Source organism: Calonectris borealis, chromosome 14, assembly GCF_964195595.1.
Source record: "Calonectris borealis chromosome 14, bCalBor7.hap1.2, whole genome shotgun sequence".
Taxonomy (NCBI): domain Eukaryota; kingdom Metazoa; phylum Chordata; class Aves; order Procellariiformes; family Procellariidae; genus Calonectris; species Calonectris borealis.
In genome coordinates, this window is record NC_134325.1 from 9,270,052 (window position 1) to 9,294,765 (window position 24,714).

The window sequence follows — 24,714 nt, forward strand, 5'->3', positions numbered from 1 at the left end:
GTCATATTCAAAGGAATTTGCTCAGGATTTCTCCAATTTAAGCAAAACAGTAGTTCAGTGTTTTTCATCAAGCAATACTACATATATAAAACAAATCTTCACCTATCTTTCCATAGGACAGCTAAACTATACTGATATTTATGCTCTTTCTCCCTGTCCCAATAATTCATTTCTGCCAGACAGAACGAACGTAGGAGGCAGCAAAAGAATTTCCTACTTATAAGGGAGGATTTAAGGGCTGACAGCTTAAAAAAGACCCCAGAAGAAAATAATAAAAATAGTTCTGAACTGATAAAGTCTTATTCTAAAGCTGTCTGTATGACAGCTTAAATGAGCATTGAGGTGTAAATTGTAATAACCAGCAGAAAATGAGTTAACTTCCGCAAAGGACACTGAGTTCTTTCAATAGACTAAAGGCACTTAAAAAACTCCAAACGCTCCCCTCCCAAATTACATATGAAAGAGACATTATCTGTATCAAAATAATGAACTACATTCTACAATTTGTGAAAACACAAGGTAGATTTGGGACTTGGTATGTGTGACTATATGCAACTTCCTGAATTCAGGAATTATCTTTCCATTATTTCCACCTGAGTGGCACCGGATAATACCTGCCTAGAATTTTTTTCTCTGTTTCCTGCCACTGGATACTTCTGATTCTGAAAATGATACTTTTACTGTGGGGTCAGGAAAAAATGTGCACCAACTCCAACACTCCCAAACTTACTGTGAGGTGCACGTCCCCAGAAAGCTTCTCTATGACATTATATTACTTAGATTGCTTGTTTCTGGAAAAGAAAAGCATGCTTTGTGCTGATCACTCATCAGTCATTATACTTTACAGGACAAAAGCTTAAAGAAGAAAGCAAGTTTATTCTAGCAAAGCAAAGGATCCAGTTATTGATTGTGAACTTGGAAAGAGTTACAAAACAAAAAGAGTAAAATACAGAATATAAATATATCTGAGACGGCTCTTTTCTCACAGGACTTTGCTGCATGTCTCTTGGCTATGGAAACAAAGGGGCAAACTCAACAGTACTCTATTTTTTAGAGAAATCCAGTTTACTTTAGAATTACTTACTGGATTTCTGTCTCCAACTTATATCCTGGGTTATTGGTTTGGATATTTTTGGTGAGAAAAGGAAGGAAAAGATGTGAGAAAGAGGTTGCTGCTGAATGCAAAGAATAGCTTCCTCCTCAGCTACTCGAGGAATCACTGTGCTATGGGTTATCTGCTTGACCTCTATGAGAAAGCTATTGCAACACCTATGATATTACCCACTGATCTTCTTTGCATACCAAAGGAGACCACAGCACTTCCTCTCCTGTATTGATTAAGGTTCTCCCTGAAAGTCTGCAAGTGTAAGCTTATAGATCATCCAGGACATAGTGATACTGCTACTTCAAAGGGTTACTGCTCATCTAGGAGCTGTTTATATAGACATTCTGTCAATTACCACCTATTGCATATCATGAATAGGTAGCACTTACTGCAGGCAACACGCTGCCCCTCCCCAAGGTGATGTAAACCAAGTTCTGCATATAAACATATTCTATGAGCCAGTCCTGCATTCAGATCTATGTTGTGCCCACACAGATACCTGGTAAGTTCACAAAGATTTCAAAGTCGTCCCGCAGGATCAACCTACATAGATTGACCTGCAGGAGTGAGGCTTATCTATGTATTACTTGCAGACAACACTGCATCACACCGTGCATATATATTTATCACAGCATGCACATACTCAAACAAGTATAAGTGTATATGAATATGTTTTCAAGTCTGACTGAGTGCCGCACGGATAACATCAGTCAAAAAATTCAATTCAATAAATGGTTTTCCCATTTGGTCTAAAATATAAAATTATACCCACATGTACCATACACACAAATGTGGGGAAAGGTCATAAAAGCATAAAGTAAGAACCGTGAAGCGTCCGTTATTTCGTTTTGTTTTTTACTGCTTTAGGAAAAAAAGACAAAATACTATATCAAGCTTCTTCTCTAACCTGAAAACCTCAGCAACAAAAAAGAAATCAATTTGCCACCTGTCCTACCTTCAGAAAGCCACCAAAATTAGACTCAGGATTGATATATATTTTGAAATACTTTAAAGTGTGAGTAGCAAAGCAGTTCATTACACTGTTTATCTACTATTATTTCACCAAATCACAGACAGGTACACTAAACCAGCAGAGGGCAATAGAATTCTAGAATTTTGCAAAATTGGGAAGTAATTCTGGATGGAGCTTTATTTATTGTATACATTTTCTGGCAAAAGTGACTTAAACATCTAACTACTCATGATCTTTAATCCCAGATTCCTGAAGATCATGTCTAATTTACTACACATTACTTAAAGCCATGCAGAGTATCTCAGATATCTATATAGAAGTATCAAGACAGACAGATACATGCTAATACAAAGTTACATGTAATATTAAATAATGCACAATAACATACTTCTCCTTTCTCCAGAGTTAACAAAAAGATTTACGAAGTTCCATTATACACAGAATGCACCAAGGAAACTAAAATAATCTAGAATGAAGGATGTTCAGAACCCACAAAAAAGAAAGAGAGAAGACATTTTCATACCAGAACTTCACAGTTCTAAATAAGTTTAAGTTCCAAGCAGTGGATAAGAAATATGCTGCTTTTTCCTCCCCTGTCTACAGTACATTAAAGTATTCTTTAAAAAAAAATCCAATTTCATTATAGAGATTACCGTGACTCTATTCACCAAAGTTTAAATCCATCAGTTAAGTTACAAATTTCACAAATTCTCAGTTGCAGTGTTGAATCCATCTGAAGAGTTTTTGAAATTGTGACACAGCTATTTTGAAAATCTTCTAAAATGTCACCGTATTCCTTTGGCATTAGGTGGCTCAGCAGTGAGCGTGCACCTCTGTGACTGCACTGGAATGATGGTATTGGCTCTACCCACAAAAATAAACCCCTAGCAACAAAGTTGTTATCCAGGTCTATGGTCAGAAACAAATAAACCCTGTAAATCTCATCAGTTTCTGTTTTTATTTATATTCAGATAGTGGTTCTTAGAATTATTGATGACCTGATATGAAACTTAAAGCCCACTTAATAGAGCATATAAATAATCCAAAAAAGGGTAATAAAGTAATTCTTTTTAAGTTCTTTTGTCACTTCATTTAGTATTTCTTTGATTACTATTTTCCTTCTCCTGTAGCAGCTTTCCCCGTCTTCAGTGTTAGAATTCTCTCTGAAGTTCTCTCAATATACAGTGTTCCCTTACCTGAAGAAACTATTAAAACAATAGTCCTCAAGTAGTCCTCAAGAACAGGATAAGCAAAACAGACAGAAAGATGTAAGGGTGCAAACCAGAATATAAATTTCAAATTAATAAAAAAATTGTAACAGTAGGCAATACATATTATATATCCTACATGGTTCAGAAGCTGAAAGAGAGAGGATGGGCAAAAACGGGAAGAGCGATATCATGAAGAATTCTGAAAGTAAGGACAAGAAACCTGAACTTACTGCGCTCTGAGGTAAGTGATTTGAGAGATTAAATGAAGATCCAGTCTGACCAACAGGCAAAGAAAATGATTGTGGAGGTGCTGGATACAAATGCATTACAGAACAGGATATTGTAAGAAACTCTTCTGCCAGATGGTAAGATCCAGATATGGCATGAGCAGTGCATGAGGAAGAGGAGAACTACAACATCTGCCTAGTAAATTCTTATTGGCAGGAGTGTTTTGAAGTAACGACAAGAGCTGATGTGGTATTCACCAGTTCAGAAAGCCAGTGATGAATCAGAGGAAGTGAAGAAGAGGATCCTAACAAGAATTTCAACTGTAGGAACTATTATGAAGGATAAAGAAGCAGCAAGTGGATAAAATGCAGGGATGTGGATGAAAACAAGAGTAGCAAATACAAACTTCAATTACGGGCTTGAATCACTGGGAGAATAATAATGTGTATGAGTGAAGGGGAAAACTGTAAGACAGCAAAGCATTTGTGACACCCCAATTCTTTGGTCACATCCAATTTAAATTGTTGATGAGATATCTAGGATGGCAACACAGAAATTCACACAAAAGCAGGCAATATACACAAATACATCAGCAACTTATCTCCCTCACCATCTGTAAGCATTTGCTCTCTTCTGCAAACATAAAATAATGCTGTTCGAATCATGACAGATAATGCTCCAATGAAACTGAATTCAATAAAAGAAATTGTATTTTCCTGCAGAAAATTAAGTTCCATTCTACTGGAATAAGGACGTAGTGATCAGGAGGTGAAGTTGAACTTACAGATACGGAAATGCATGGGACTCTGTTACTTCAGATTTACATTCCTTCACTTTAAGGTCAGAAGCTTTACCAGAAATTTTAATTAAACCACCAGAAATTCTTTCATGGTGAAAATTCTAAATGAGCAGTATTTCTGTAACACTGTAATCCCTCCTAGAAATAACAACAATGTAAAGAGATGGGCTATAATGAAATTAAAATTGTTACAGTCAAACCAGAGTTCCATATCATTGCTAGAAAATGAGTTGAAGTGGAATCAGGAATAGTTACAAATTATGTAATCCAATGCTTGTGGGAATACAATGAAAAGGTTTCTGTTTATTCTAAGAGATAGTGGATCAGTTCCTCAGTTACAGAACTAAGCATTTACTACAATATTTATCTTTACTTCTTATTTTAATTGGGGGTGTCGGGGGGGTTGTCCTGTTTTTTCCCTGACCAAGTACTTCCTCCCACAAACCACTAAGGAAAGGAATTGCAAATTACAAAGTTCTCTTCAATGTTTCTCGTGATGTTATCATTCTGGGAAAGCAAGCTTCTTCAACAGAGCAAAGATACTACAGCAATTCATTTCCAAAATTCCTTGTAAAGACACATGTTAAAAAATTCTCTAGTTAGTCTCTCCCACTAATGTGCTGAACTGCCACATTATACTTTCCTGTTTTCTTTCTTCCAGACTTTTTTTTCACCTAAAAATAGTTTTGGAAGTGAGATATGCTCTATCTGCAAAGACATAAAACTGGTTCTACAGACATGTATTATGTATCCATTCAAAACCAAAATACACTAATTAAAATCTTAAGGATCAAAGACAACATTTTGGCATCTATGTTTGCAAGTGACACTGCAAAACCACTCAATCACAACTAACAAGAATCCCCAGATTCCTGTTTTAACTTAAAAAATGTTTGCTTTTACAAAAATAATTTACTGAACTATTATCTTTATATGAAAGGAACTTTTAATGGATGTAATAAAAATCCTTGACTGGGAGAGTGTTTAGAAATATTGACAGAATTTTGACCATCACCTTACTATTCTCTTCCATGACCCCACTCATATTCATAAGCACCTGCCAAGTAACCACAATTATCCTCTCTCAAAATTCAGTAAAATACTGCTTTTATGTCATGTCTATAAAAAATTCAGCCATAGTTAACCTACTGGTGGGCAGAATCACCAACAATAACGATGACTAATACTGCTCCACAGCTTCCTTGCAGTGCCTCAAATTGCCTGGCTTCAAGTACTATTACTTATTTCAAATTAACGTTGTAAGCTCTTGAGGATAAGGATCTTCATCTTTGTGTTCTTTTATACGAAAGCAAGATCAGCAGTTCTAGTCCATAATTAGGGCTCCTGGATTTTCCAGCAATGCAAATAATGCTAATATACACGCTTGATAATACTGAAAAATACCCTTAATAATCTTTTGCCTGTCAACTTGAATATGGGCCAAATGAGTAAGATCTCTGAATGAAGAATTGTTAAACAAGATGATTATATGGAAAAGCAATTTACATATTCAATTAACTTAAGATTTAAAAATCTAGTTTATACTGTAAATATACCGCATGGTGTTTTAAGTTACACTAGTGTCAGAAGTCTAGGAACTGACCTCAACCTAAAGGATAAACATGTATTTTTTCCTTACAAAGTACGACTCACCTGAAAGGATTAACATCCAACCCTACCCCTGCAAAACAGGGCATGTGTATCATGCCCTTTTACACTTTTCACCAACATTACCACTCACTTTCTCCTAACAAGTCAGACTGGTATCTGGAGTTGAAACATTACAATCTCTGCTGATATAAAGAAGCATTAGGGCTCTGATAGTGAAAGAACAGCAAAATCCAATGATGCAAGCTAATATATGTTCTTTTGATACTTATTACTTCACTTGAAGTACTGCAGAAAAAGCTTTCTTCTCTCCTGTGTGATGTCCCTAAATTCACTGCTGTTTGTTTTAGAAAAGATATGTAAAAAATAGGAATGACATAAAGTCTGCCTACATATATTTTCTTTTGTAGTTCAGCTTCTTCCATAGTATCCACTATATGATACAGGCACGTTCTCGCTGTTTTTTAAGCAGACAACTTAATGTATTGCTACATTTAAGGGATTACCATTCTGAGAATGGATAAATAAGAATAAGTATACTATTAAAAATAATTTTATTTAATACAATTTCAGTTACAAAAACATTTCCATAGACTAATATAGTATCAGAATTGGCAAAATAGAGATACAAGAAGAAAATTAATGGAAGCAGACAAAACTTGTTGCCAAGACAATAACGGAAGTCTTTCAGGATGGGAGTTTCCTAAATTAAAGACAGCAATTCAAGAGTGGAGAATTTTAAAGTAGAAGTGATTTCATCCCAAGCACATCAGAATAAGACAAACATTTAGAAGGAAATATAGTAACTAGATGTAAGAATGAAAATATTTCAGTATAGAAAGCTAACGCATTACAGAAAGTCTTCCTAGCTTTATAGAAGGCTAACAGCATGCTGACATTTATGAGAATTACTTGGGCCAATCGCAGTTGTGCAGAAATACAAGTTAAGAATGAAAACTCAAGTTAAATGTAAAAAACCCCACTAATTTTGCTTTTCAAAATTAATTGTATCATCCAATAGTTTTATGTAGTTCCCTGGCATTTACACAAATTCTAAAATAAAGACTAATATATTATTATTTGTTATAAAGTAACAGAGATAATGTTAATACCAAATTTTCCACTGTTTTCCAGAGTACAGTTGGACCAATATTCCACTTATTCCAGCTGATCCTAACTTTGTTTTGTTTGAATTTGCCTGATAAAGACATAAAAATGGAATCAACTCTTCATCCATCATCATAGATTTTCACATCAGCCTTTCACATTAGGTAGCTTCTCTGCGACTTCATAGTTGATGCTATACCAGAGAGAGCACATTTCAAATTATGATGCTTCTGTTACATAATTAACCTTGAATTGGGTCTCTCCTGGAAAAGTGTTTGATGGTAACAGTTAAAGTATGATAAACTACTCTGAATTTCTCTAGTACTGCCTCTTTAATCTTCAGAGAAAGCCCTTATCCTTATAACTGGGAATCCCTCCCACACCTAACAGGCTCTGGAGTAAAGTGGTCATTTATTTAGGCATTTCAAGGTCTAAAGGCTTTCTTCCATTGAACATCTGTCATAACTGTTACTGAAACTTGGTAATTCATTTCAACTAGGAAAGTACACACTCAAATTAATTTCATTTTATTATTATGCTATGCAAAAGAACATATATATTTCATTGTGGAAAACATTAGAATTATTTATATTGGTGTCTTAACATGGAATACCTCCAGTTTCACATTTTATCATTAATTTCAAATTTTTTTCTTACATCGCAATTTTGTACTCACCTTGAAGATTATTAAAAAAACCTTAAACAAATTTAAACAAAACCCACTTCCAATAAACACGTACTAACATCTTTTTCACCTCAAAAATGCTACTAGAATAATTCCTAAGATGACCTGAATAAATGTTCTGTACTATATTCAAAAGTTTTAATAAAATGATTTACCAAATTTTGGTAATCTTTTAAAAACACTGAATAAAGCAATTCTCCTATTTTATGTAATTCTATTTCCTTCTCAACGGAGAAAGGCGTAAGCGTATGGAGTACAAATGATAAATGGACAGACATGCAGGTGAACAGCCAAACAATAGCATACCCTAAGGATTTCAGTTAGCCCTAGTCTGCAAAATATTTCCCTGATATTTCATTGCAAGTTCTAGAATAAAATTAGCATCAGTATCGAACTGAAATTTTATTCAAAATTTGGTGGCTTACGAGCATTAAAATTGGGGGGGGGGATCAATCCTTCCCTCCATCCCTCCCAATTTAGTCACATAAAAATTATGAAGCAGTCTCCAATGCATCTCACTGAATTATGCTAAATGACAAAGGTCAATTTTAACGTAATATATCCAATCTGTGAGACAGTTTACTGCATTTGGGTTATTTTTCCTGAGACTAGATCAGCACTATCCAAGTGTACATCAAGCCATTAAAAACAACAACTGACTCAGAAATCTAAATGAAATACTTGTGATTCTGAAAAATAATACTGCTCTGGCTACTGCAATTTAAAAAAATGCTCGTTCATAAAATATGGAAGTCCACTCATCATTTCTACAGAGAAAAAACTTTACTTTCAGAATAGTATATTTGTATTATGCCTTATGCCACTTCCTTTATTCAAACACAGGTGGTCAGAACTGTCAATTCTCAATGCCAAATAACAAAAATTTCCAAGTGCGTTACTATCTACTATGTGGTAGATGTGGTAGAATATCCTTAGAAAGGTATGAGAACATGGATGATTATACACTGTTTAAGCATAAAATTTTAACTATAGAATTTTGAAAAAAATCCCCTGAAAGTGAGAAAATTGTATTACAATCTGCACATTCAGGTTCTGCAATAGTTGAGGGATGCAAGAAAGAATGTTTGATCAGACTGCCAAACATCACCTTAGTTGAAAAGGGAGGGAAGATGGAGAAGTGGACTCTGACTGTGACTTTGCATGGAATAGCGGTGAGGAAGAGAGCTTTTGCTCCCTCTGCCTGTTGTCCAGCAGATGGGCTGAAACTGGTGCCTGCCATTGATCATCACTCTTGCTGCATCCTAAACCTTCAAGAAATGCAGCATAGTCTACACAACAGCTTGCCACCTTGGCAAAGAGACATAATTGAAACGGAGTATCCAAATCCTGTGAATTTGACAATGCCAATTACATGATTGTCAAACTGTCTTCCTTGATGGGTTAATAAAATGAAAATATGATTAAAATATGTCCTTTTCATCTTGTCCTTTTTTCCCACGTGCAGAAAAAGAGCTCTTTTCTGCAGCACCAGGAAATACTACATTTCTATTTTATACACAGAAAAAATGACTGCATACCAAATAAGCATGGGTCATCCGTACCAAAAAAACATGGAAAAATTCTTTTATCTTCATGTATAAATACATTTTATTTACACTGTTTCACTTTTAAACAAAATTCCAACACTATTACTAATGGTAAACTAAAACCTTTTTCTAACCCAGAAGCAAAAGATGTGTTTGTTTTTGTGACATTAACAGTACACACCAAAGTCCACTGTCACTGATGAGTCACATTTTGCTAACAGCTCATGTCCAATATTTAAAATTTTTAAAAATCATTGTGACTATTTTTTCTAGAAAAATTCAATTATTTCTCCAGGCCACAAATATGCAACCACTACTGACTTCCTGTCTATGAATATAATCCCACCAGCTATGAGTTAGAGTGCAATCAAATCCTACCCGATCAAGTTTCACAACAGATCACGCACCAAACTTCAGGAGTTGGAATTCTGAAATTTCACTAGACACCCCAAGAGCTGATAGCATGCTGTACACAGGGTGATGATTCTTGTTATTTTAATTAGATATATGTAGAAATACCCTAGACTAATCTTTACGTAAGCAAAGATGTTAAGACAAGACCTGTTAGATCATGCAAGCTTGTTCCTTTCTATAAGTTTTTTACTGTCTTCCCAAGAATATTTTAAAATACCTCAAGGCTAGAGCATTGACTACTTCATAAGAAGACCATTCCAGAATCTTACCAATATCACTTCTAGGAGTATCTTTCTTTTACTACTCAGTTTCTTGGTTTCATCTGCTGGACTCACATGAAAACACATCTTTCTCATTATTTATACACCTCAAACACTTGGTGTCTGCACTATATGTGGTCACGTACAGTAAAGCTATTTAGGAAGAACAGGTAATTGTTTCATTAGTGCTCTGCTTTGTGTTAGGTAAATAAAATGAAACTTAACATTTCATATACACAATAGTCCTTTCACAAAGAAACTGTGGTGTTGTATAACTTCTTTTTATTATTTCATTTGAAGCAACAGGAATTACATTAACAATAAAATGTTGTGACATGAAATCCCATCATAATTTCCCATCAAAATGCTATAGCAAACATAAATGGTAAAATATATATTTGACTGATATAACTCTACAACATTTTTAGATTTACTACGGGCTTTCTCACTGATAACTCGATTTGGAATACCACTTGGGCAGTAATACCACACACAAATGAAAACCTGCGTCACTATTAGATTCACAATTCCTGTGTATTCCTGGTTACCAAGAACACTATGCAGTTTCAACAGGGCTAGGTGAAATAATATTTAATATGCTGCTGGCATTAAACATAGTATTCTGATAATGGAAACATCAATAAAAACAAGTACATACTGCCAAGCACTACTTCACCATTTTTTGGAACGCATAAACACAATCACACTTATAGCAGAGGTAAGACAGTTCTGCATGTTGAAGCAACAGTATTGGAATACCTGTGCTCTGCCTACAGAAAAATGAAATGCAGCTTGAAGTGGTGTGTGTGTGCATGTGTGTGTAAACTACACTGTATATGGTAATTAAATAAAATTGACAAGCAGAAAAGGCCATGACATAGTTTGACAGTGCAAACATACCAGTTTTCCTGAAGGTATTTTAATAAAAAACAAATAATCCCCCAAATGACCTTAATTTTAGTTTATACATTCCTCTGGACTTATCAGAGACCCAACAGCAATATGCTGTGTTAAGCAACAAAACTTTAATCATTCTATCTAAGAATTCAGTACAGGGAAACCCAGTGGAAAGAGAACTTATAAACTGTTAATACACTAGAAAGCTGGAAGCTCAAGGGAGAAAAATAAAGCAGCGGGATTTGATATTATTTCTTCCCAAAACAGGGGAAGAGGAACATTAGTTTAGTATAACTCTAGAGCAGGAATCCCTCCAAAGTTAATGTTAATGGGGCGGAAAAATGACACCCATTTTTCTTAATTTAAGACTACTGATACAGAACATTACTCCTATACAGGTTCATGCCAGGTAGAACATTCTCACTCTAGTCTAGGATACAATTTTGAAAACCTCTAGAGAAGCTGAAAAATGCTCCAAAAGTTTCACTTTTACTCAAATTCCAAACAGAACCTTAAACTGTTAATCTTAATTTCACCTAATCGCTGCAAAGTTTGTCTACTGATCTTATGTTCTCAATAACACATCAGTTTGCATTTAGTATGAATAGTTTTATACCAAAATAAGTACTTTTGCCAAAGAATTGTATCTAATGGGACATACCAAAGGGAGCCATCACTGAACCTGAGGATTAGATCCGGGAAAAACAAAATTCTTTTTCTATTATGCATTAACAGATGGCTTTTGCAAGTTAACAGTCAGGTTACTTTAATTTTTAATTCGGGTCTGGAACATTAAAAAAATCACCATGCTTCTTACATCCGGGGACTCACAGTTTCCTGAGTATATAGCTTTAGAGTTAAATAGTGAGCGTGGAACTAGGTTATTACACAAAAGATTTCAGAGAACTTTTTGTGAGAGAAATGGTGTGAGATCTTGGTACTCCTACCAAAAATACAAGTGTAGAGAAGTACTTAAAGATATTCTATATTCAATCCAGTTCTTGCTCTCCTTGATTGTGAAATTAAAACTTATTTAAGCTTATTTCAACACTCATGATACTCCACGCAAAAAAAAAGTGGGTTTTTACTGTTGTTTTTTTTTTTCCTACTTGATCAAACTTTACCAAATGAGGAATCTAAACAAACTGCTACAACTCCCCAAAATGCTCTCTGTACCTCTAAATGTAAAGGGCTAGGTAGACTGTCTTGGCCATTTTTATTAAAGGAACTAAAAATCAGAAAATAAAACAAAATTGAAGTCAATCTTTCTTCATAATGCAAGATTAACGCAGTTGCAAGAATAAAATAGGCAAATGGAAAACCTCTATAGCTCGTTATCTCTTTCTCCAAATTAAGTATTAGTGGCAGCAACAAATCACAAACAACTCCCAATTCTGCTACTCAAGGACTCAAAAGAGAGGGAATAGAAAAAGACGAACTTGGAATTAAAGATGGGAGAAAGTTTGCTGGGATAGAAAAATGTAATGTCTCAACACGCTAGAATGAAAATACTCTGTAGACTCTTTCCAGAAAGCAATCTTGGGGTATTATGTACAGCTCTAAAATAAAGCCCATTTAAATAAAACTTTTTCACAGTTCAAAAAATTAGAAGAGAGAAAACCTACCACTTTATGCTCTATATATGTAGTAAATACTGGCTTAAATAGGAGATTTCAAGAAACTTTCTATGCATATGACACTGACAAGATTGCTCTCGTCTTCGGCAGATGTTTCTGTGTTCTATGACTGGTAAAAGTTCCACATTTTTTATTCTAAAAACTACATCACAGAATCTGTTTCTAGTTTAAAACAACCAGAGATTGTTCAATTAGAATGCATAGTTTAAATTAAAAAGCAGTGATTGATTTCTCAGCTTATTGTTGCAGAAACCTTAGTTTCTACTCAGCTAAAATAGGAATCTCTTTGCATTTTATTTATGGCTACTCATAAATGCCTCATACACCATCTGAAGAAATGGAAGGTTGTATTTTTCTTAATTTCTATCATGTTATTAATGTCTAGCAAGACTGTCACAGTAACTACTACTTTGCAATATCATGATGCACCAATTACCAATGATTAAACACTTATTTCCCAAACTGGGTTGTGTAACAATACTCACATTAAACAAAGATTATTTAATATTGCAAGCAAGTCCATGTTCTGAACTTCTTACCTCCTCAGATATGTACATCCTAAAAAGTGGCACGTGAGCTAACCAGAACTGGTGAAAATGCTACTGTATTGGGACACTGAAATAACTACAGCCATACTACAGAAGTTCTGCTTTTGAAATAATTGCTTGCAGAATTTGCATTATTTACATTTTCATATTTACTATCATATTATATTTTATCACTATCAACCACTATGCAAAAAAAAAAGAAAAGAAAAAAGAAACCACAAGAAATTGAAAACAAATATACAGTTAAATCAAGCCATTCATAATATTCTCCAAAGTTAACAATTACAGAGACTGAAAACTTAACATGTACTTTTTGGCCAACGCTTAACATGCCAAATTAAACAAAAAAGTACTCCAATAAACAGTTTTTACACAATAACATCAGAAATTATTATTTTCAATTATTTTAGTGGTTAGTTATAATTCAATGATAATTCTCTAACCTATCACATAAGCCTGCATTTAGTTCTGGGTAAATTTACCATAATCATCATCACCCAACATCAGTAAGTGTAATTCTGGAGCGATGTCCATAATAGCCTACTAAAAGACTGCCATCAATCAATTTTAGTTACCCGCCATATATCTCCTGTCATCACTTCCTTCATTATAACAGTGTACATAATGTAAAAAATACAAAATAGGAGTGGTTTTCAATAAAAACTTACCCTATAAAAAGCAGTTGTCAGGGGTAGCAACGCTGCAGCAATGCTATATTCTTCTGAAGATGAACAATCCTTCAAGAAAAACATATGAGGAAAATAAGCAAAACCATTTTCAATTTATGCATTATAATTTCATTTCTGCCTCATGGAGTCCCTCTGATATCCTTCCTATACACAATGTAACTTTTAATCACTTGATAGCATGTAAGAATAACATATATTTATGTGTGTGCATATGTGTATAGGTATACATATCTTTCCTCAATTTCTGCTAGACAGGTATTGCTATGATTCTTCCCATTTAAGGAATTTATTAGCAGCTTTCTCATCCCATTTCTGAAATATAATTTCACCAACATAGTTTACATATAAAAAGGAAAGTATTCCTCGTTTAGGAAACAATAAAAAGGTAGCTTGCTTCCATTTGGGTCAACAGCAAATCTGACTAAAATGGAAGTGATGTGATGACCAAAGAATGTACTTTCAAAAAGTTTACACAAAGAAACTGACATTTATTTAATATGAAATAATCACCTCCACAGCCTCTACAAAAGTTTGGCACAACTTTAAAAGAAGATGAAAACCCATTCTCTTCACAGTCTCAGAATGCCTCATTCAACAGTCAAGTGTGTCATTCATGTCTCTCTAGGCTGAAAAGCGTATGCCAAAGTAAATCAACTAGTAATTGCACTGATGAAAATAGTGATTTTATTACGGAAGTCTTTTAAAAGAAACCAGAATTGGTATGTAACTTAATATTTAAAAAACAAACTACTTGAATTTTTAAGACTTTTTTAAAAACATAAAACAAAAAATACTCAACAAGAGTTAAAAAAGATACTTTTTTTAAGTGACTAGATTTTTTTCATTAGCTCTTTTTGCCAACATTGAAGAATGCAGTAACACACACAGTTCTACCAGACAAATGTATCACCATTGTGCCCCTTGTTGAATGGCAAAACAACATTTCCATTTGAACAATTCATTTCAATATTTTTAACATTCGTTCTTACAACAGCCACCCTCCAACTCAAACCACACTCCTATTAACTATCTATAACATCTGACCAAATTCCAAAATCGAAATATCTTAAGTGTTCCTCTGCCAGACTTTTCATTTATGCCTTCATCTCATACCAGAGTTCTCTAAAACATGACAACTAAGCAAAAACTTGGTACCAGCCAACTGTGATAGCAGAAATATAAAATCTGCACTACAGGAACAATCATGTTAAGGATCATTACGATGGTATGTGCATTCATCTCACTCTTCTTTCTTAAATGGCTGCTGAGTGATTATGGACTGCAGGTTTAAAACAATAGACCAAAAAACTCATCACAAGACTATTTTGCTTCTCATTACTTTAAAACTCCATTTCATTCTTATGATTTTCCAATAACAAATACTTCATCTTCTATTACTTTAATCAAGCTCACCTAAACACAATACCAATGTCCATACACAGTTAAATATAGTAGCATTTACAAAACTACTTACGTATGTATTCTGAAAAGGCGTACAAGAAGTTCATAGATGTGAAGCTTTATTTCTGCAGAGTTACTGAAGGTTTTAACATGTCTAACTCTGCATGAATGCATTATGCTAACTGCTCATGGAAAACAAAAGTAGTGCAAGTGCTCACACTTCATAACACATTCCAATCTGGTCGAGAAAAACAGTAAGAAAAGCGGACACTGAGAAACTCAATGTATGTTTTAATGATGCCTTTCAGTATTGTGACATGTATATAAAAAAACCAAATTAGTTTGTAAGATGTCAGAGCAGTAAGACTAAAGGACATAGCCTCAGCTGCTTTTCATTTTCAATTTCTGCATTTCCTATTGTTACCCATATCCATAAGCCCCATTCGGAATTTAGCACATGTATTTGTAGTTTAGTGTTAAGATATGATAAATATTGTTAGTATTTTTTCACTTAATCAGAAAAATTCCCATTTAAAATGAGACGTTACAACCTTTAGGAATGCTCAATAGTTTTCAAAGAAATACATATCTTATTCCTGTATGTTCTTATTTATAACCAGGTATAAAATGACCCATCCTCATTGTTTCAAGTTATCTACTTAATCCCTTAGCTCAAATTATTTGTAAGAGTTTTGGCTTTTACCCAAAATATACATAAAAATATCTTTATAAAAACTGCGCAATGTATCTTCACCTAGAGAGCATTCAATATTCCAAGAGCTAACATATGTCTCAAAGATATATATCATCACCACATAAACAACACAGTAGATTATTTTTCCATTCCTTCTTGCAAGTATGAAATTCTCCACATATTCTATGTCAGGAGTACCCCCTGGACTTGTAGTATGGAAGTATTATATATAATGTATTTTTTCTCCTTCAGCATATCACAAGAAATTTAAAATTATCTCGGTTAGGAATAAAGTATAATACTGCTGCTTTAAGAATAGTGAAATTAATTGTTTGTCTGCTTTATAGCTGCAAGACAGAATGCCATAGATAACAGAGACGTTGCACTGAAATCTTAGCTTCCCAATTTTACAGGCAAACCAAAGTACTGGAAATGTCACATATGTATGTATACAATTAATTTAGACTCCTGAAACAAAGTAATCCAGCTGCCTTATATATAATAACATCTTTACCAATTCTGAAAAATACGTCTCACTACTGTTACAGAAGTAGACAAATCAAATACCATAAAATAATTAAAGCTGTTCCCCCTAATTTGCACAAATGAAGCTGAAATACATCTGGGGAACAAAAATTATTCTCAGTAAATTAATTTCCTAAAAACAGTGTCGTATGACAGTGAAATACAGACTTCCACCATGCCATGTGCAGAGTACTGCTTTGAATCCATGCCTAATTGAGTGAAGACCTGGCACATTATTTTGGCCATACTGATCATATATTCAGATAGTTGCTGAACTCTGTAGCAGGTTGGAAGTGTTACAGGAATTCATGCACATTTAAAATAGTTTTGCTATACTGAATTGACAAGTGAGTAATAAAAAGAGAATGTTTTTCCTTACATTACTCACTTTGATAATACATGTGATTTACTTTATGTTCCGCTCAGTTTAAATATACAGCAAAACTTTGGTGGTTAGATATGGCCATTACATTGCAGAATTGACAGCTAGAAAGTTATAGGTTTTGATCGCTTGGATGGATGCATGGGACTGCTAGTATCTGGTGAGGCATCAATGGCTTTTGGAATCTGGCAGGTGGCTCAGGCTTCTGGTACTGGAGAGGAAAGGCAACTCTTCTCCTCACTCTCGATTTCAGAACAAGTATTGACCTGAACTTTTGTTTGGAAAACAAGGCATTGTATGTCATTGTTAAGCTGAGATGCCCTCCACAATCTGATCCTAGCGATGAACATCTAAGAAAAGCCACCCCAGGTAAAGGTTCCTCCTTGATCTGCTACTGAAGGTGCAGGCCCAGATTCAACACCCTTAAGCTTCCTTTGATGCTCCACTGACTACAAGAGCAAGCCAAAGTCAGTGAAGCACAGTGACAGTTAAGCACAAGCTTACGTACCTTCCTGAACAGTAAATAACAACTGATACGTAGAGATTCCTACTTTCTCTTAGTCACACGATAAAAATCTAGAAAAGATGTATTAAATATCTGATAACATCTGGAGTGCAATTTTCTTTTTAAATCCATCTTGATAGTCTCTCTCATTAATTGCTAGCTGATACAGTATGTTTCCTGTGTTAAACCACATTCTGCTTTGGGCAGTAAGCTTTTCAGACAGACACCACATTTTTAATAACCTACAGAAATCTGAGTATGCTGAAAATTTGAGACCCAATCTTGCTTTACATTCAGCAGCACTATAAATAAATGGAATTACCCGCAGGCCTGACTATCGTATGAAATTAACGTAACATGCAGTAAATGCATTCAAACTAAAAAGCTAAACATGGCAGCTCTTGATCCATACTTTTTTGGCAGTACAGTGTGATGCATGTATGCTCTCTTAAAAATACTGCTAAAGAAACTCTCAATGCTGCATTGTCCCTCTTGAGAAATATTGAATGCTGTCAATTTTCATGAAGACCAAGAGCATTCATCACCATACAGGACTAAGCTCATAATGAATCAAGAAAAAAATGCCAGAAACTTGAGAGTCTCATATGTTTTTAAAGCACTAAGACAAGAATTGTTAAATCAGCATGTGTAAGGTAACTATAAACTATGTGCAGTACATTGGCTACAAATTACAGGTGAAATATTGGTTCCAAACTCAACAGATTATTTCAGTGATGCCAGGATTTAATCGTTATTGTTACAGATATATTACGTGGGCAGAGTTTTACTGAATCACAGAATTTTTATTGTTGATGCAGTTTGTATTTTGGAAATACAAGACTATTCTTTTTGTCTAACATAGTAAGAGAATTCAGCAGTCCAGTTTAGAAAAAATGCTTTGTTTGTTAAAAGGAATAGGGATTCACCATGTAGAACTGCAGTGTAATCAAAACTTGAATTTTAATGAGCCGATTTTAGAAAAATCATTCATTTTCATTAGATAAGCTGAATAAAGTTTATGCATCCATATATAAGTACAATATTAATGCAATCGAACTATTAAAAATGGTAGTTTCTATCAAAGAAAACCTATTCCACATTAATCAATGTTACGACCAATGTCCTTTATATTCAGTCTCAGCTGAGTTAAAAATCCAAGTAAATAAACCGACAATTTCACCATGAACTGATTATATCTAATACAATTATATGCTGCCTTGAAAGAAAGGTGAAAATAGCATAGTCCTATTTGCAATTTCCAATGTAACTTTTAAAAGTATTTAAATTACAAGTTTTAACTCCACAGATAAAGCCATCATCTGGAGCAATAGTCAAAATGACATATTTTGCTGGAATAAATGCCAGTATTACACTAATTACTTACATTACTTATTACTAACAGCATATAATTAACTTCAAAAGAAAGTCTGGAATCTTCTTATTGAAATCATAAGCAAAATTGTTTTTTTCAGTGAAAATTAATGTACAGTTACTTTCTTTCTAACATTCATACACAGCTTTGCCTAGTGAAGTTAACATCACTGCTAGCCGCTGCTCTGCTTTATAATGGGATCAAAGTTTTCTTCTTTCTTGTCACCAAAGGTGAAATCAAACGTTACTGAGACAGCTACAATTTTGTTAAATGCAACTCTTCTGGGACTTGAGAAACAGGATGGAAGACAGACATACCTAGGAGGCCCATATAGCTGACTACCTGTGGACTTATCTAACAGCAGAACTACAAGAACACACTCAAAACTTGGAATATACTGCCTTATGTAATTCTCATTACTTTTAAAATTTCTCATTTTGATAAAGATATGTATAGTCTTTCAAAATTATTAACTCACAAAACCCCTCTTCCTTCATAAATTACCCTAGCACATTTTGTGCGTTACTCATTAACTGAAGCTTTTAATTTAACTTTTGTTCTACTTAAACACTGTTGCAGTGATTCTCAGTAAATTAAAAAAAAAAAAGTACACTCTTATTGTCTATTGTCTCCAGGTTTAACATTGACCAGAATCACACTTCGGGCTTTTGAGGAGCAACTTCTCAGATTGCTACCTGGTTACTATCTGATAGCAGTAATTCAACACAAAGTCCATATTAGACAGACGTCACCTGTGCTCTGCATTATGCCAGATGTAATACTTTCTTCATCCTTTATGGCCATTACGTTCATACGACTGCAACTGCAGAAGACAAAGGAACTGCACGCAACCCAGAAAAATCCTCACCAATTTGTTTTGACTTTGTGGTCTTTCTGCCTGACTAGGAGCCTTCATAATGACCATTTCATTAAGGAACCTATCATGTCAGCAATAGGATGCAAGATGCTGTAGGTTTGCCATTCCAGGTAGCAGGAGATCCAATTCCATTTTAGAAGGATTTTACTTCGTGAAGAGCTTCATATTTGTCTTTACCTGGCCTGAATTCTCATAATTTGTCTGTCCTTGAAACGTAGTGGTATAAGGGACAGAATTCAATTGATGCAATTTAGATGGAATTACATACGCACATAATGTTCATGGATTTTTAAGTTTCCTTTTTCTTTACTCCACATGTTCACAAGTTAATAAATGCAGCACATTTTCTCTATGCAGCTCCGTTGTACTTTTGATCTCAGAGCAAGCCAAAACAAGAAACAACATTTTACTCAAAGAAGAGCTGTTGAGTCCGTCCCCCCCTTCTCTCTCAATAAATTCCGTCTAGGATTGAGATTAGTCATTTCCTCCCTCTCGTAACAAATTATGTTTAGGAAATCAAGACCCTCAATTTTTATGTGCATAAATTACACATTTTTCACTGTATTTTTACTGTACCCCAAAACCGTAAAAACATTTAACTTTTTTTGCAAGATACTGATAAACACAAGAATGCCATCCCTTGCGTCTAAGCACATCTGAGTTTCTTTAACAGAAATGCCATGCATGTTTCTGAATACTGTCATGAGGCCCATGGCAATAAAGTTCAACATACTGAGGCTGTAATCTTCTCCCAAGGAAATGGTTGGGATGCCAAGATGCCTTTTGACTTTTATTTCACAGCAGGGCTTCATTCACAGTGACTCTGTCCAAACCTTAAACTACACCAGCTGTGATACAAGGTCCTGCACAGTAATTTGTAAAAAGTATTTGACAAACAACATTCAAATGATAGAATACATTGCAATTCATGACAAAACAGTGATCAATATCCATTAACTACTCAGTTGGAAAGGGGTGATTAATTCATAATATATCTACAGACTGCAATGTACTCCTAAAGCCCTGGTAGACCATAGCACTTATGCAGTGATTGCAAAACATAAATACAGGATACTTTGTAAACCACTTTACAGACAGCCTGGTTAATTGAGTTAAGGAACAACAGAAAAACGCTTAAAATATTAGAAGAACTATTAAAATAGATGCAATATTCCAATATAGTCCACACAGCACACATTCTTACGCATTCTAGCATTCATTCGGTGCGCAGCAGCGCCTATTCTCCTAAATTATAAGCAAAGTCACAAACTTTCAAACATGTAAGAATAGATTCACCTTGCTTAATTTAATTTTACTGTTCTTCAAGTTTCATGCGATTTTCTAATTTTATATACTTTTAATAGAAATGCATCACATCATCAGTGCACATTCTATGCAATTTTTACAACTTAACAGGAATTAACACCTTTTTTTAAAAAAAAAATCAGATTTCTATGGGTGTGTAAAGTGATTCACTGAAAAATCAGTTTTTTGCTTTAGAAAAAGATTGTTTGGATAAAAATGGAATTTTAAGTCTATCTTCTGAAATGCAAAGAGTCGATACTCAGCTCAAATCAATTACCAAAAGATTCTGGGTTTAGTTCACTATGGAGAAATTGAACAAACAATGGCTGATGAAATGTAACTTGGAAGTAGGGCTCACTGAAAATTTTCCATTGAATATCATGTGACAGCAAAATAATTTTTTATTTATGCTAATAACCCTCACTGATACATGTTAGAAAAGAGAACTTCTGAACCCCAATGTTTTCCCTTTGGGAGACTTAGTCTCTTATAGGTACTTTGTCAATTATAACTGATTTTCTGCAGAAACAGAAATAAAAGCTTGGGAACACCCCAAAGGCGGCAAGGAACAGATTCAGGGGATCTACAGGCTGGACTGTAGGGAGCAAGTCATAGAAGAACAAGAAACTGATTGAGAACAGAAAGCACAGGCTGACCAAGGGAAAATGGATCAATCTCTATGATGAAATAACAAGCTCTGTAGCTGAGGCAAGAGCAGCACGTCTCATTTGCCTTGGCCTTTAACAGAGCTTTTGACACAGGCTCCTTTGGTATCCTTGTAGGCAAGCTAGTGAGATACGGTCTAGATGGAGGAGTGGAAAACTGATTGCACCATCAGACTCAAAAGACAGTGGTCAATGGTTCCAGGCAGGTCGTTATAAGTCATGTTTTCAGGTGCTGACACTGTGGCAAATGCCACCTAATGTTTTCATTAACAACTGAAAAATGGGATGAAATGCATCTTCATCAAATTTCTGGATGACACCAAATTTGGGGGAGTGGTAAATATGCTGGAGGGCAGGACTGCTATTAACTGGCATCACAGCCTGTCAGAAAGAGACTGACAAGAAACTTCCTGAACTTCAACAAAGACAAATGCTAAGTTCTGCACAAGGGACAGGGTAACTCCATGCAAAACCATAAGCAACATATGAACAGCACCTGGAACCACGTGCTGTGTTATACATGTCAAACCAAGACCATGCCCTAAAATTAAGAAAAATGTGCAAAGTGAATTACCTTGTTTTGTTGCTGTTTGCAGATATCAGCAAACTCTGTACAGTGTAGACAGCTCCAAGGAATTGGTAAAATAGATAATATTGCAGTTGAATTGAACAGGCACTCAACATGAGAGGAAATGGAAATATTATGAAGTACCTTGATGTCAGAAAAAAAGCATAAGAATAGCAACAGGCAGAAGAAGTGAACAGATTTACAGTAGTGACATTAAGTTTCTCAAAGAAATACATGACGTAAAGAGTAAATAACTGGAAACGATGTGTAAGACTGATGGGAGATAGGAGGGGGAAGAATATCTTGTAGCAAGTCAAAAATGTTAAAAACATTAGTCTCATCAAGAGATATACTCACAGCAGGGGCAAAACAACAGAACACTTAGAGAGTTTAAGGATCTCATCCAAGAGATGGAAACTGTCAGGAGACTGCAGAACTGAAAGAAGCGCAGAAGAACTAAGTAAGTATATAAAAAGAAAACACTATGCTCAACCAGCACAGACAAAAATTATTGGAGAGAAAGCTGATGCCAATTTTTTTTTTTAATAATATATACATACACCAAACGCATCCGCAGGTTCTGGCAGGTGCCCCTGGGAACTGAAGTACATTTGTGTGGATGTAACACTGCCTCTGGGAGACGCATTTTTCACAAACTGCCAAAAGGGGAGTCTCTTTTCAATACGTATTTGACATCTTGTTGCTGGACAGCTTCAGTTTTTCTACACCAACCTTGATAGTACTGAGAACCTTTGCTACAGTTTTGGCAGAGGCACCAGTTTGTCTGTGTACAGCTGCACCAAAGGACAACAAGAATGACAATGACCAGCTGCTTCTGGAAGAAGTTTTCTTGGATCAGCTTTGTTCGTGCAGCTCCCATTTCTGGATTCATGAAACAAGTGTCAGCTGCTGGAAGAGGATATTTCTGGGATGACCTGCAATGGCTGCAGAATTTCAAGGATGACAAAGGGGAGTTTTGTGGGTTTTTTGAGGTAATTATTCTTATTATAAGGTTGTGAATCTTGAATTCAGCCAGCAAGGGCTTTTCCATGCTTAGGCACACATGACGCATTGTATTAGTTGCGCTGATGAATTTGACGGAACCAAAAATCCCTTGTGGCCAACCCTGCTGCCAGACCTCTCAGTTCCTTAATAGTCTGGAATGTAAATTTTCTGTTATGTTTCAAAGAGTAGTTGCAGTTTTAACAACTTTAATACAAGTTGTTATACAAGTTGCTTAATCCAAAAATCCACCTTGTAACAACATCAGAATAGGCTCATTCCACATCATGAAAAAATCATGCTACTAAAGCCACTATCAGAAATATCCCATTTTTCTGGAGAAAAAACTCCTAGCAAATTTAAGGCTTTATAACCTGGCTGATAAAGTCTTTTAAAGGATAAATGATTCATAGAAAAGAATACCTAAAGCAAATTCGGGAAACTGAAGGACATATATTGTGTGTGATTAGGTAGCATGTTGTAGAGCAGTGTCCATCTTGATTAACACATCAAATCTGTGTCATCAAGGAAGAATGTTGTTGCAAAGCCTGGAAAACCCAAGAGATTCAGAGATTTCAAGAGCTGCTTGATTTAGTAAAGTGCTCCCTCCAAGATAACATTCATCAATGAAACAGATATATTCTAACACAAATATTTAAACTATGGAAAAGAAAACTTAGAAAAATACAGTATTTTTATTTAACTTAATGTGAAGTATTTTCAGATTGTACTTTCCAGTGCACGGGCAGCAGCTTCTTTCATATGGATACAGATTTTATTTGAAATCTTACACTTTTTTGTGATTCAATAATACAAGTATGATAAGTGCATGCGAGATGTGGGAACTGTTTCTTATGAAACTTTTATTAAAAATTGATTCCTTTAATGTTAATAAAGTGTTTGTTTTTCTCAGAATACAAGTGAAAACAAATGTGAAGCATTTTTTGTAAGAGATAAATAAAGACAATGGAAGAAACAGTAAAACAATTTTGAACTGGCAATTGTAAAACTATCCCCTGAATCTTTCAGTATTAGAACTTGTTGTATTGATACTTTTCTCTGGGATTTTCAAATGGCTCCAGGAAATTTGAAGGTTAGAATTCCATGAAGTAACTCCTCCGACTTTGGTTACAGAAGTGAAAAAGTAAGCTCCCAAAACATACTGGTTTGTCATCTAGTTGAAGAGGCATGTTTGGATGTCCTTGAAACAAATTCCTGTTCTTTGTAAAAACAGTTCTGCACAGCAAATTCTACTAGAGGAAAGAAGAAATCCCTGAGCTTGCTGTGTGGACCAAAGAAGCAGAAGTGTAGTAGGGAACATTGCTGTAGCACTGCCTTCCAGCAAAACTGTTTCTTTGATGCAAATTTTAAGAAATCTTGGTATGATCCTTTTCTATTCCACAGCCGCCTAAATTATTGCTAGTAGCAACATCCAGCTAACTAACCACAGAAACAGCCGTCTTTGACAGCTTTTGGTTAGCCAGTTAATCCATTTTAAAACCTTGACAGATCTTCTCCTAGGCTATCTGATCTTCCTTCCTGAGGGTTTTACTCCAAACACCTTTCTGCTTTGTTCTTCTTAGGGAAACATGCAGAAAGCGGAGTTCTGCTATGGAAGCACAGTAAATGGCAATGAAAAGATTCATAAAAGGCAACTTGGGGTACAGTGAAGTATTAGTGAAGTATTAAGTCCCAACTACACTCATGCTG

The 24,714-nt window shown here is 34.9% G+C and overlaps 1 protein-coding gene across 1 annotated transcript in view; it reads right to left on the reverse strand.

Moving 5' to 3' along the window:
• SBF2 (SET binding factor 2) overlaps positions 1-24,714 on the reverse strand; it is a 320,494-nt gene that overhangs the window by 66,661 nt on the left and 229,119 nt on the right. Inside the window, exon 21 of the mRNA XM_075163145.1 lies at positions 13,688-13,756. Coding sequence (XP_075019246.1) covers positions 13,688-13,756 — 69 coding nt within the window. The remainder of the gene's footprint in view (positions 1-13,687; positions 13,757-24,714) is intronic.